Source organism: Nothoprocta perdicaria, unplaced genomic scaffold (assembly GCF_003342845.1).
Source record: "Nothoprocta perdicaria isolate Ctin4 unplaced genomic scaffold, notPer1 scaffold_2, whole genome shotgun sequence".
NCBI lineage: Eukaryota > Metazoa > Chordata > Aves > Tinamiformes > Tinamidae > Nothoprocta > Nothoprocta perdicaria.
The window spans coordinates 7,343,281-7,356,422 of record NW_020455204.1 but is presented as its reverse complement, the minus strand read 5'-3'; the positions used below and the strand labels follow the sequence as shown (position 1 = coordinate 7,356,422).

Here is a 13,142-nt window from a genome sequence, read left to right as displayed (position 1 = left end):
AGCCCTGACCTCCGGCTGCCAGCACCGGTGCAGGGAAGAGCTGGTGGCGCTGCCAGCTCGGGCTGGGCCCCAGCGCTGTGGCCAGGGGGCTGCCACGGGCATGGGCAGGTGCCTGGCGCCGGATCCGGTGCTCCCTGGGCACGGTGCAGAGCCCCGCGAGCCCTCCCAGCTGGAGCAGCTCGCCCCTGCGCTCACGCTCATCCGGGAGGTGGGTTTTAGGCACCCAGCTCTACACATCTCATTTCTTCTCTCTGGAGCTGAGCAGGGGCGAGGAAGAAGCCTGCCCTGCTGTGTGCAGAAGYGGGGCTCACAGCTCAACACAGGGTTTTAAAGCACTCTGCCACCCTGAGTTTCAGAAAACCAGAATCAACCGTAAATTCATCAATATGATRCAGCGTAAGTCACATAATTTGCCATGCCTCTTCTCCCCAAACCTTGCGCTGGGCACAGCACTGTTTGCTGGATGCTCTGCTCCAAGAGGCCCTGGATCTGGTCCCAACTACTGCACCTGCTTTTAACCTGGGTCTCCTGAACCCAACAGCTGGTGCCTCTAAAACTGGACAAGGAAAAGGATTTTTCTTATACATATGGTCAACACACGCACGAAAGGAAGAACCTTGGCTGTGTGGACACATGCCCTGCTGGCGCGAAGCTCTGGAGCTGACSAGGCCGCCCTGTGCTCCAAAGCTCCTCAATCTCCACTGCCAAGACGTGAGACTGGTCTAGCTGCCAGGCAGCTCCTACGCGACTCATCCAAGGCCGTGCAAATTTCCACATTTCCCTTCAACTCCTTGCAAGGAGGACGGGGCTGGGGGAGGCTGTGGCCCTCGCGCCGCACGGCGCTTGCAGCGGCCTCGCTGYGCTGGGGATGCGCGCGGCCTCCCACGTGCGCTCCCATCTGCCGTGACCTCCCCCTGAACCGTGGGGCTGGCAGTGCTCTCACAGCACAGGCTCTATACGTAACCAAAGACAACGAGCCGCCTCTCGGCTCYGACACGCTCACGCTGCAGCTCCTCATCTCGGTCCGGTCTTTGCTGGCGCAAACCGCAGGCGGATGCAGGAACGGCGGCCGCGGGAGATGCGTCTCCTGCCTCTCCGCACACTGGGAGGATGCAGGATGCTGCAGGCAGCTCCAGGCTTTTGCAAGCGCACCAAGAGCACCCACATTGTGGGCGAGCATCATGCCATGYGGGATGCACGGTGCGGGCTGCGCGCTCAGCGCCTCCGCGAGCATCCACGAGCATCCACGAGCACCCGTGTGCGCCCCTGCAGCACTGAGCTGCAGCGGCCGCCGGGCAGCGGGCAGAGCTCAGCCGGGGCAAATCAAAGAGTAATTTGGCAAGCGAGGGCTCTGCTGCTTTGCAGAGGGTGAAGGGAAAGGAAGGTGAAAATCACCGTGTCCTGGTGGCCCCGCTTCGAGAGCTGTGCCCTGCAGCACCGCTCCACCGAGCAGCACCAGCGTCTCGGCCACAAGGGTTTCACTGCAAACCACGCGGGCACCGGGGTGTCTACAACACAGCTTGGGAACCCCTGAGCCCTTCACGGATGTACAGGACACGGGAAAAGGCCACAGATCTACTCCAGCTTTGGCTAAAGGGACGTGGAGCGTGAGCTGAGCCTGGCCCGAGCGTGGACAATGGCATGTGCACCTTTGGTTCCATTAAGATGACCGACGAGGAGCAAAGCGGGGAAGCCGCTCGGAACCTGCACGTGCTGAGGTCCTGCTGCAATCTTGTAGTTAGTCCCTACCAATCTCGAGGAGTTTGGTCCTGCCCTTCTCTTGCAGGGTGGTTTTATCCCCCGCGGGAAGGGCATCGGCCCCGTCCCTGACCCACGCTCGGAGCTGGCACGGACCCTGTTCCTACATGTAGGGGCCTCACGAGGCCCCTCCTGGCCCACCAGCCAGCGCGGATGGAAGCAGGGGCCATTCGAGAAAACGGCACTACAAAGACATGTATTTATATATGTTCTTTAAAAAAAAAAAAAAGACAGGAAACCCTGTCCCATTTGCAAGGCTCTTGAGCAGGGAGGGCTGCGCGGCCGTAGTGGGAAGAGATGGGAGGGAACAGGGCGTTTCTCCTTCGAAAACATGAGTGTTTCCGCTCCCTGCTCAGAGCTGCCACGAAGGGTCAGGGCTCCCTTTGCTACCAGCACCAGGGCTGTCTGAGGGCCTGGGAAGGCAGCGGCAGAGGTGGAGACCCAGCAGCATCTGCCACTGTGAGAGCCCTTCTCCCTCTGGCACACAGGGCCTGCTTGGATAACCAAACCTGGCCCACACCTTGGAACAACCCAGCTGGTTCCAAGGACACGTCGCCCACGCTGCACCAGCTGAGTGCCCGYGGCCAGCAAACCCCGTGGCTCTGCACCCCACACCTGCACCGCGGACACCGTCTGCTGCCGCCCGGTCCCGTCGTGGGCCGTGTTGGCCTGGGGACATGTGGAGACGTGGTGGGACATGGCCCTCTGCTTGGGAGGGCCCCAGAGCCTGCAGGAGCATCTGGGTCCCTGTCCTCTCCCACTGGACACAGCCTGTTCTCAGCGCCAGTGGAGAGGGCACCATCCAGCCCAGCACAGCATTTTAGTCCCTGTTGCTTTGAGATCTGAGGGGATGGACAAGCAGAAGAGCCAGCCTGGGCTGCTGTCTCCAGCAACRCCTTGTTGGTGGTACTCCCAGAAGGTGCCCATGGGCCTGCTGCACCCAACGCACACCTCCACGTCCTCTTCACAAGCCACGCACTTACCCAGCACGTGTCGCTGCCTTTCTTACCTGCTCTTGTCCACAGCGTCCTGGTCGTCCATCTCATCCGCACTGCAGGTCGCRCTGGAGTCGCTATCGGGGTTCACACCGGCGCCTTTGCTGCCTTTGTGACTCTCCTTCTTCTCGGCCTTGGGCGTCCCCTCCGCCCCTGCCGTTCCTGCAGCGCTGACGCTGCTTTCCGCCTTCTTGTCATTCCCCTTGTCCTTGTCCTGGCTCTCCTCGTTCTCCTCCTTCTTCACCTCGCTCTTGCAGGGCTCCTCGCTCTCCTTCTCCTCCGGCTCCTCTGTTTTCACCACGTCCACCACCACGTCCTCCTGGGCTTTCTCCTCGCTGCCAGCCGGCTCGGGACCTGCCTCGGGAGGAGGAGGAGGGCTGGAGGCTGGAGCAGGGTTGGTGGCGGGAGCAGTAGGAGCAGCGATAGCATCGGGGGGTGTGGGAGCCTCTTCCAACTTGACTGCCGGTTCTGCGCTGGAGTCGCCTCCCAGCCCGGCTGGTGCCTTGGCCCCGTTTTCGCCTCCCTCTTTGGCTTCGGGTCTCGGCGAGGGAATGCTCTCAGTGTCGGAGCTGTTATTTACTGCAGCTGAGAAAAGGGAAGAAATAAAAATAAGGATAAGGCTGAGATTCTCACTTCCCATATCGCCGCCGCCGCCCTCTCCCCTGGGAGGAGAACGCCCTCATTCCTTCAAGGGGGAGACGAGCCCGGGCTTCGGAAGAGCCGAGCCGGGATCCCCTGCGCCTGGAGCCTACCAGGCCAAGAGATGCTCTGCGCTTGCTTTGATTGCCCAACATAACAGCGGCTCTGGCGATCGCTAACCCCCATCCAAGCATAAATTCACGTTCCTTGCCCATGCCAGCAAGTGGGAAGCAGGACCTGGATCCAAACCGTGGCCGTGGGCTGCTCTCCCGCTTGAATGGAGCAGGACGGGCCCCGTGCTGCCCTTGCGCGGCTCTCCCATAGCTCCGAGCTCCTCCGGGTCCCTTCCTGCCGAGCGCTGCTGCTGCCGTGCGGAGCCCTGACCCCRGCCCTGCCGGCCGAGGGAACGGCCCAAGGCACCGCGTGTGTTTGTTGGTGTTGCAGCCACCGGGGTCGTGTCAAAAGGGAAGGAGGTCGGGGCCAGCGAAAGCAGAGCTCCGCCACTGTTTCGGGACAGGTTAATCATTAAGCCCAAGGGATCAGTCTGAAATCCAACACTGACTTGAAGCGAACCGAGGATGCAAGTGGACACGGAAGGTGGGAGTCCGTGCAGCACCGCGGGTGAAGGTGCTGCCGAGGGGCTGCTTCTGCGGCTGCAGAAAGAACCGTTTCCTCCAGAACCTCCTGGCACAAACCCACCAGGGGCCAGGAGGGTCACTGGATTTCACGGGCCATCTCAGCACATGCACCTTGGTGCAAAGGTCTCTCACTCTCGTGCAAGAAGGGGTAGAGCAGCTTCCTTGTGTGCATCAAACCATGAGATGCAGTCGCCCAAGAATGATGGGCACGAGACTGACAGGACACAGACTGRGAGGAGGTTTGGTCAAAATTTCTCTTAGCAACACACCTGGTGCCACTCCTAACGTGAACACTGTCCAAGGGCAGCGTGTCCTGGCCTGACCCAAGCTTTAGGCTCCAGACACGGAGCCCACGATGGCAGCACGCGAAGGGCGAGCRGGTTGTGCCCTGGATGGACGTGCACCAGGGTGCCACGACTCGTGCCTGCTCCTCACCAGCCCGGCAGCAGGGTGCAGAGCAATAACCATGCAACCAAAACCACATCGAGACCTTCCCCTGATGCCCTGCCCGCCGCACGGCTCCCGACCCTACGGCACTCGCGACGCGCCTCCAAACGYTGCCCCGAAGCCGAGCGATCAGCCTGGCACAGCCCTGCTCCGACACATCCATGCCCATGACGCTCCCCTCACTCTGCTGCCACGTTCATCCCGCTCAACAGCCCGCTTAGAAACAGACCCCAGCCCAGCGGGGTGAACGCGAAGCGAGGAGCGCAGCTCTAGGAACGTAAAGCTGCGGAGTGTGTCAAGTGATTGGTCTTTAATCTTAAAAACACGTTGTTTCCTTTCCAGCACTCTCCCGAAGAGCAATAACTACCTTTTACATTGTGTCTCTGAGTCACATATCACCTCGCACAAAGATTTACCTGGAATCTGCCTCGTAATGAGTCACTTCCAACAATGACTTGAAAAGATTTTCAATTTCGAGTCCCATTAGCCTGGGTGCCAAGGTCAGGAATCAGCGTGGTGCTAGCAGTACTGGTTAAGTTATTAAATTACTTTGACAAAAGTCAAATGGGGCTATTGTTGGAAAATTATGCACAATTTCTCCAAACTCACTGTCGTGCTTTCTAAGCAATAAATAGCCAAAATTGTCACCTCCAAACTGTATCCTTTCTTCCTTACGGTTGGCAGAGAGGAAAGCGCTCCCTTAAAAGCAGGAGGAAAAGGACCTGGCAAGGGGCAGTAAATTCACCCTTTGGGGACCGCGGCTGCCCTGCCAGGGCCACAGGGGCCTCCTCGAGCCAGGCGATGCCTGGTTGGCACGGGGCAGTGTCCTGCAAACCCGGCGGGTCATCCCCTGGATCCCACGGCACCTCCGCACCATTTCCTGCTCGCTCCCCTGCAGCAGCCGCCCCACGGCCTCTCCTCTAGATCCTGGGTCCCTGGGTGCTGGTGGCTGTCAYGAAAGGAAGGGCTGTCTCTTCTCCAGGGTGACAGGGAGTCCCTGGGGAAGGCGCAAAGTGCCACCACTGCTGGGACAACACGGCTCAGCTGGAGTGGAGCAACACGCATGGGCAGCTGTTCTGTCACAGCGGTGGCACCGGCCAGACCTGCGACCGACTCACTTTGGGTGACAAATCCCATCCTCTCTGCTGCTTMCAGGGCAGCCCTTCCTGTGCACCCTCTGGAGACTATGGAGAAGGCCCTGGAGCGCCATCCAAGTCACCCAGTCTCTTGAGCTGTTGAGATCCTCCCCACCTGGACCCCGGGGAGGTCCTTGGGCATCCGGCAGCGACTGCTCCACGAGCTCCTGCTAGCACACAACGTTCCCAAAATAAACATCCCTCCAGACAGACTACAGGAGGGCAGTGATCCAGGACAGTCCTTGCAAGCGTGAAACCCAGAGGCATCCGAAAGGTCACGAGCACCTCGTGCTGCAGGACAGCATCGCCTCGCTGCCTCCTCGGGGTCACAGACACCCCTGGCACGTGGGAGTGCTGGCGTTGACGGGACGTGGCAGCCAGCAGCGCGGGGCTGGCTGGGACCACGCGCTGTCCCCCTGCCACCAAGCCAGCCCTCCTCACCTTCAGCCTCCTCAGCCATCTCCTCCTCGTTGCCGCTCGTCCCAGACACCTCCATCTCCTCGTCCTCGGCTGCGGGAGGGAAGGCTGCCTCTTCATTTTGCACGGCGGTGCCTTTCTTCTTCTTCCTCTTTGCGTTCCTTTCCTTCTCCTGGGGAAGAGGCAGAGGAAGGTCAGAGGGGACCCTGTCCCCACGCCCACATTACACGTTGGGGTTACGCACGTACCAGGAATGGTTCCCGGCTCTCTGCACACACATGGCTCTGTCCCAGCRCTCACCCGGCGGCAGCAGCGCCCGCCACCCGGGCACACAGCGGCCAGTGCATCAGGGCAGTGGTTCCCTGCACCCCAGAGCTGCCCAAGGACTTTAGTCCCTGTGTCGCGGGGTGCTGCTGCCAGTGGGACGCTCAGCACGTGACAGCAACAGGGGACGTGTTGGAGAGCACCGACCCGCGGAACAACCGTGTGAGCGGAGCAGCCAACAGAGCAGCTCCAAGCACCCAGGGCCCCAACTCGTCTCGTCTCTCTAGGACGTGCACCGGGGACCTGGGCGCACGTGCTGCTCCCGCCCAGACACCCCCAGCCCCAAGTAAAGTCTCAGCTTCGCTATTGTTTCCTGCTCTTGTTGCTTAAGTAAATATTACCAGTAGGAACAGGCCCATCATCTCCAGCGCGCTCTGCAAGCTCCACGCGGATGACGTGGGCAGGACGTTTATTTACATGGATGAAAAGATAAAGCCGGGGCGGAAACGTTAACTTTGCTTTTGGATCTCTCTGCTGGGAAGAGCTGACTTCTTCCCTTCCCCCAACCCCCCTGCAACTTTTCAATCCTTTAAAAAACTTCCAGATAAAACAAACAAATACAACTGCTTTTTTTTTTTGCACTTGGAAACGTTGCTTGCTCAAACTCTATTTTTACCAAATTGGGCAGGAAAAAGGGAAAAAGGAAAAAAAAAGCACCCGAGAGGCAACGGCCCTTGAGCACACGGAGCCGCGGGGCTCCCTGCGTCCTGTCCACGGCTGGAGCCGCCGCYGTTGGCACCTTTGCCAAGGCCAGGACGGGAGCGCCGTGCGTTTCGCGCCGCAGTAGCGGCTCGGCGTCGCTCCCGCAGCCACGGAGCTGCCGCGTTTCTATGGCAAGGGCTGCTCTGCCCGCCCGCCTCTTACTCACGGAGCCGTGACTCAGAGGAGCCGGGGAGCGGGCTCTCCACTAGGGAATTATCCGGGAAGCGGCCTCAGCACCATACTTGGCTCTTGGGCGGCTGCCGACGAGGCAAGCGGAGCGGAGGAGCAAGGACCAACGCGGACCAAGCGTTCAGCGAGCTGGATCTCCCGGAGTGAAGCAGCCGAACGGGAGGCTGCACATGAGCTCCRTGGGGAAGACCTGCAAGGGGCTCTTTGGGCCATGCCTAGAACAAGGCATCTGCCATCGCATGGACGTGCCCTCCATAGCCCCAGCGGGAACCAGGAGGCCATGGGCAGGCTTCCAGGCATTTGCCACACACTATTCCTTGCTGACCGGTTACTGCAGCCCACAGGGTCTCGCCCTCAGGGCTCTGCTCTCCACCTACCATCACCTATTTTTGCAAGAAGGTCCAAAGCTTCAGGATTCGGCACCAGGCTGCCTCGCTGAGCCCCACCAAAGAGCCTGGAGAACCGCATGCCCAGGGAGGCGGGTGTAGGGGCAGCACCCACCCTCAGCCCCTGTGCTCCGCGATGCCCGCTGCTCCGCGGGGCTGTCCCGGGTGCTGGGGCTGCTGGAGCCGTCAGTGCCCGGCCAGCTCCGCGGCGCTGACTCCGAGCCCGGCGCGGATCGCAGCTCCTGCCCTAGCTCCGCGCCTGCCCTCTCGGCGCTGGAKGCTGCCCTCCCTCCCGCCCGCGCCGTCTCTGCAAGGGGAGGCGGTGGCGAGGAGGCCGGGCCAGCAGCCCACGGATGTGACATCTTCCTGGCCACCTGCCCCGACAGGCGAAGCAGCAGTCCAGACAAACCCGGCCTGTCCTCGCCATCGCCGCCTGACRCGGGTGGCAGGAACAGCCCAAACAGCCCCGAGGCCCTGTTGCCCTGTTGTCACTACACCGACCTCCTCAGCATCAGCCTCTGCCTTCCCTAGCGACGCCGAGGGGCTGTCCCACACGTGGGGACCACACGATGCCTCCTGGGGACTCTGCTGGAGCTGCCTCCAGCCGCAGGATGGGAGAGCCGGCCCGAGCCTGGCCCATTGGACCCGCTGGTGCTCCGCAGGCCCCGCAGCGGCACCCGGGAGAACCCCCGGCCGCCTCGCCTCTCAACAGGCACGGAAAAAGCCAGGAGAGAGGCAGCCCTGGGACTGTGCCCAGCGGGACAAGCAGGGCCTTGGCCTACAGCCCGAGGCTGCTGCACAAATGCGGGGAAGACTCATTCATCTCCAGAAGGGGAGACCACCAAGTGCTCCTCCTGGACCAGCTCCGCAAGCTGAATCCTGAATGCAGCATCGCCCAAGCAGGGCGGAATCAGAGCCCTGGCGCTTGGCAGGGGCTCTGCGGGCCGCCCGTGCCAACTGCCGCTCCGCCGGCTCCATCCGACATCCATCTTAGCTCGGGAGCCAAAGGAAGCCCAAGCGCTCGCTAGACCAAAGCGATCACGGCCCCGCAGGGACAACATCTAATCTCCAGCGCTGGGAAAAGAGCCGCTGCGGGAGGACGCCGGGGATCGGGACGCCCGCTCTGCTGAAATGCCGTGACCATGGAGCGCAGCACACGAAGGTCAGGGCTAAGTGACGCTGACGCCTGAGCCGCTGGGCAGCAGAACTGAGCCACAACACACTGCAGCGCGGATAAGCGCAGCCTCGAGGCGGCCACGATGGGCTCCGCAGGAACCCCGGCCCAGCGGGGTCTGTTTTTCCAGCGCGTGGGATGCCGGGGGACAGCGCGGGTCCCCCTGCTTTTCCACAGCTGGTCCCTCCACGCTGCTATGCCACGTTTGGGGGATGAGGGACCTCACCAGGCTCCGCATCCCGTCCCAAACTGCCTATCAACACCGATCGATCCCTGCAGCTTCTCCACGTCATCTGCGTGCTGCTAAAACCCAGCCTAGGCAGGGAGAACCCTGCTTAGGGGAGGGAGCCCTTCAAACCTGTGTCACAACTTATCTGGAGGAGGAGGCTACAAAATATTAACGAGCCACATTTGGGAAGCTAACGAGGTTGGCTAATTAAGTTGGCTCTCCTCGAGCAAGAGGAGGAAAAGCAGAGACAATCTGTTGCCTTGCACACTATCAGCACTAGCTGCTCGTGGCGAGGTCGGGAATATATTGGGAATTTCATGGCAGAGCTACCTGATGACACACTGGCTTGCAGCATGCTGACTCTGCAGAGGGCAAGGCTCACGCCTGGGTATAGGAAGAGATTAGGAGGCCTGGTTTGCTCAGGAATATATTTAGGAGTCAGGAAGGAAGGTCTAYGGCAATTTAATCGCAGTTGTTCTTTCATTTTATTCAGCTTTCTGGCATCTGCTGTTGCCACAAAACAATGGAGCACAATAAATAACAGCTGAACATTCATTGTTCTTCKACAAAACCAAATCCCATAGCCTCCCGTGCTCAAAAACTAAAATGATGATGCTGATATAAACTGCAAGTGAGAGTGAGCAATTAGACTGGAGAAGTCTAGTGTCTGCCTTGGAGGGACGGATACAGGGAAAAATGTGGCTCTGCAGAAAACGCTTCCCTGATATAATTTCTGAAACATTAGGAAGCAGAGTAAATTAATATACACCAATTCCATTGCCAGCTAAGCCATCGTATGATCTTATTTCAGATTCTCCCCAGTAATGAACAATGATATCTTTATAATATTTTATATTCAGAGGGCTTTATGCACATTTCATTCCAGTCTTTATATAGGTTTTTTTTTTGCTCTTTTGTATAGTTTGTTTGCTTTGTTTCTAAAAACAATTCAGTGAAACATGGGAACACAGGAGTGTCTCTGTGCATAGAGAATTAATAAAAAAAAGAATCACCAATGTCTTCTCTCTCTCTCATTCCTATAGACTGACTAGGATATTAAATTCCTGGGTGAGTCATTGAATGTTTTCCTGTCTTTCTTTTTACTCTTGCTGTAATAGCTTGCTTGGAGAGATTCCTGCATTGAACATTGTCCTTTGCATTTTCAAAGCACCCCTTGGGGGTTTAGCCATGTGAATTCTATTAGCCAGGAACTGGGAACCCCAGGATACTCTACAAATGAAATAATTATAATCCTTATTTGCTCTGCAGCAGTCCGCCTTATCTCCAGAAGGCTGAACAAGCGCCACATTATCCACGCCCTGCACCTCAGAGCAAGGAAAGCAGCCGTATCAGCCTGTTCCGAGAGGGAAACCGAGGCACGCGGAGACGAGCGCGCTTGCTTGCAGTCACAAGGGGAAGCGCCAGCGCGTCAGGATTAGCTGCCCAATCTTTCCAGCATTAGCATTTTGTGCTAAGCCCCTCTTTGCTTTCAATGTCCTGATATCCTACAAGAAACCCTGTGTTTTGGGGGATAAACGGCAGCCCTCGTGTTCAGTTTGGGTGTCACGGGTGCCCGCAGATTTCAACAGAGATGYGGTGAATTCTTGGGCCTGATTCTGTTCATTCCTCCCTGTGTGAGGCGACAACTTCRCCGGCTTCAAGGGATCTACACAGCTGGGCCTGAGCTCACGTTGTGGCTGCGACACAACCACCCTGCGCTCCCTTCTGCCCCCTTCCATCTCCCCAACATCTGCCAGGCTCCGGCCGACGGGGACCTCGTGGACAGCATCGTCCCTCCTCCTGCCCAGACCTCCGGGGACCAAAGAGGCCAAGGGCCCCTTCCCACACCGCTCGAGCTGCCCKTGTCCGCTGCCAGCAGCCCGGTGTGTTCTCCAGGATGAAAGCTCTCCCCCTCGCTCCGGAGACATCCGCGGTGCCCGCTGTGGGCTGAGACAGGGTTCTTACCATTTTTAGCTTGTGCTGCTGTAGGATCTCGTCCAGGTTCTGTCTCTTCTTGTAGTTGAAGTAGAAGTTTTTGCACTGCGACACGGTCTTGGAGCCCACCATCCTGGCAATGGCCGACCAGTTCCGCCCATGCTCAAGGAGACCTGCGGTCGGGGCGAGGAGGAAAGGCGAAGGCTTTAGACCCAGATAAACCAGCCCAAGGGCAGCACTATTCGCGCAGGATGGGGAACACCCTCGGCGCGAGCCAAGCTCCACAGGAACAATACGGTCACCAGCACCCGGCCGCGCGCCTGCCCGGGCCAGCGGATGACTTTACTTGCTGCCTGTTTTTCTTTCCGAGGGGAAAAGGCCCTTGGGATGACTGTCTGTCTGAGGAACAAAACACGTCCCGCAGCCACGGCGCCCGATGAGCCGTCCCGGGACACGGGGGCTCCCTTCCCTGTCCCTTGGGATGGGACTGGGAGCTGCGGCTGGGAGAACTTGGGGCAGCAAAGCCTGGGCCGTGGCGRTGAGGAGGAGGACGGAACAGACCATCATTCCCGTGGCCTTGACCCCCTCAGCAGCCCTGTGCCCCTTGGCACGGTGGGAAGACTCGTGCCCGGTGCCTGGATGAGCCGACCCGAGCGGCTCCGTTGGCAGCGGGACACGTGCCGGGGACTTGGGGGACTTGCAGAGGGCAGCACTGAAGGCGGGAGGTACCGTGGTGCCGACACCTGCACCCTGCTCCGGGCGCTGATGGTGTTCCCAGAAAATATGGCCTAGTGACCAACGGTCCTTCCCGCACCCTGTACTGCTCTGCCTGGGGCCATCCTTGGCCCCGAGCTCCGGCACAAGGGAGTGTGCCACAGCCTGCAGGGAAGGAACCAGCTCGGAGCATCCTCCTCTTTCCTTAGGGGCTCTTCTATCCGCGAGCAGCACCAAGCGACCCAACACCAGGGAGCACCCAAAGGYCTCCTCCTTCCACCCCAGTGCCCAGAGCCACCCTGCAGGGCCGGGGCCGTGGTGAGAGGCACACAGAGCCCTGCAAGCCGCAGCCGCTGGCCCCCAAGGGGCCAGGCCGTGTCCCAAGGCAGCGGGGACCCTTAGCCAAGGGGCTGCCACGTGTCACCCCCGGGCTGGAGGCAGCGCCTGGCCCGGGAGCCGCCGCTTCCGCGCGCAGGTGCTCGTGGCGGCCGGCACGCGCCGCGGCCAGCGGGGCCCCCCGGTGCACGGTGCACGTGCGCGCGGGCACGGGGCGGGCGCGAGCGGCRCCTCCGTGGAGCTGCGCATGAGGAAGTTTGCGTGGAGAAGTTGCAACGCGCGACTGGAGACAGCACAGAACAAAAAAACCGCTCCCCTTCTCGGGCTCTGGGGAAATGCGGCCGCGTCCAGCACGGCAAGAGTTAAACCACAAACCCTGCCTGGATCCTGCCCCGTCCCAGCACCCGGGCTTATCACGTTGCACGCAGCGCTCAGCACCACAAAAGGCCGCGGCAAGCCAAGAAACGAGCCCAGGCTTTAACTGTGAAGCTGCCGGGGTAGAGCGCGTGTGCTCCGGCTGCTCGCAAGGCCCCCCCGGCCATGGGGGCAGAGCGGAGGGTCCTGCACGCCGCGGCATCCGGAGCCAGGGCACCCCATGGCGCRCTCGGAGCGGAGCACAGCCCGGCACCGCTCGTGGCAGCGGCGGCGAGCGCACGGGAGCGGCGCGACCTTTGCAAGCCGAGCGCGCCGGGAGCCGCCGCCGCACGGCCACCCTTTCCCYGCCTCGGTCCCCAGAGCCCCTGGGGCACCCGCGGGTGCTCGCAGGTGGCCGTGCCCCGCTCCGCACRGGGCTGTGCACAGGTACAACCCACCCGCTCTCCTCCTGGCATTAAAAACCCCCACGGTGAATTGCCAACACCTGCCTGCCCCACGCACGCTCCCCGCGCGCTCGAGGGGGCTCATCACAGCTCGCAGGCACCCGCTGCTCCCCCGGCAAAGCAGCTGCCGCGGCAGCGCGACCGAAACCACGGGAGCGCAGCCGCGGTGCCGCCGCCGCGTTCCCCCCGTGCCCGCGCCGTACTCACATGCTGGCGGTTGGCCGTGGCGCGGCGGGGCACCTGCCTGCAGCATGCGGGCGCCTCAGCGGCGCGCGGGGCCCGCGGGGCGGCCGGGCCGCGCGCCC

At 60.7% G+C, this 13,142-nt stretch overlaps 1 protein-coding gene across 2 annotated transcripts in view; it reads right to left on the bottom strand.

The window, feature by feature from the left end:
* Window positions 1-13,142, bottom strand: part of NCOR2 (nuclear receptor corepressor 2) — a 128,971-nt gene that overhangs the window by 35,180 nt on the left and 80,649 nt on the right. For both annotated transcript variants that reach the window (XM_026037608.1, XM_026037607.1), the window contains exons 17-19: window positions 11,000-11,142; window positions 6,055-6,202; window positions 2,768-3,338 (exon numbers count right to left, since the gene is read on the bottom strand). In XM_026037608.1, coding sequence (XP_025893393.1) covers window positions 2,768-3,338; window positions 6,055-6,202; window positions 11,000-11,142 — 862 coding nt within the window. The remainder of the gene's footprint in view (window positions 1-2,767; window positions 3,339-6,054; window positions 6,203-10,999; window positions 11,143-13,142) is intronic.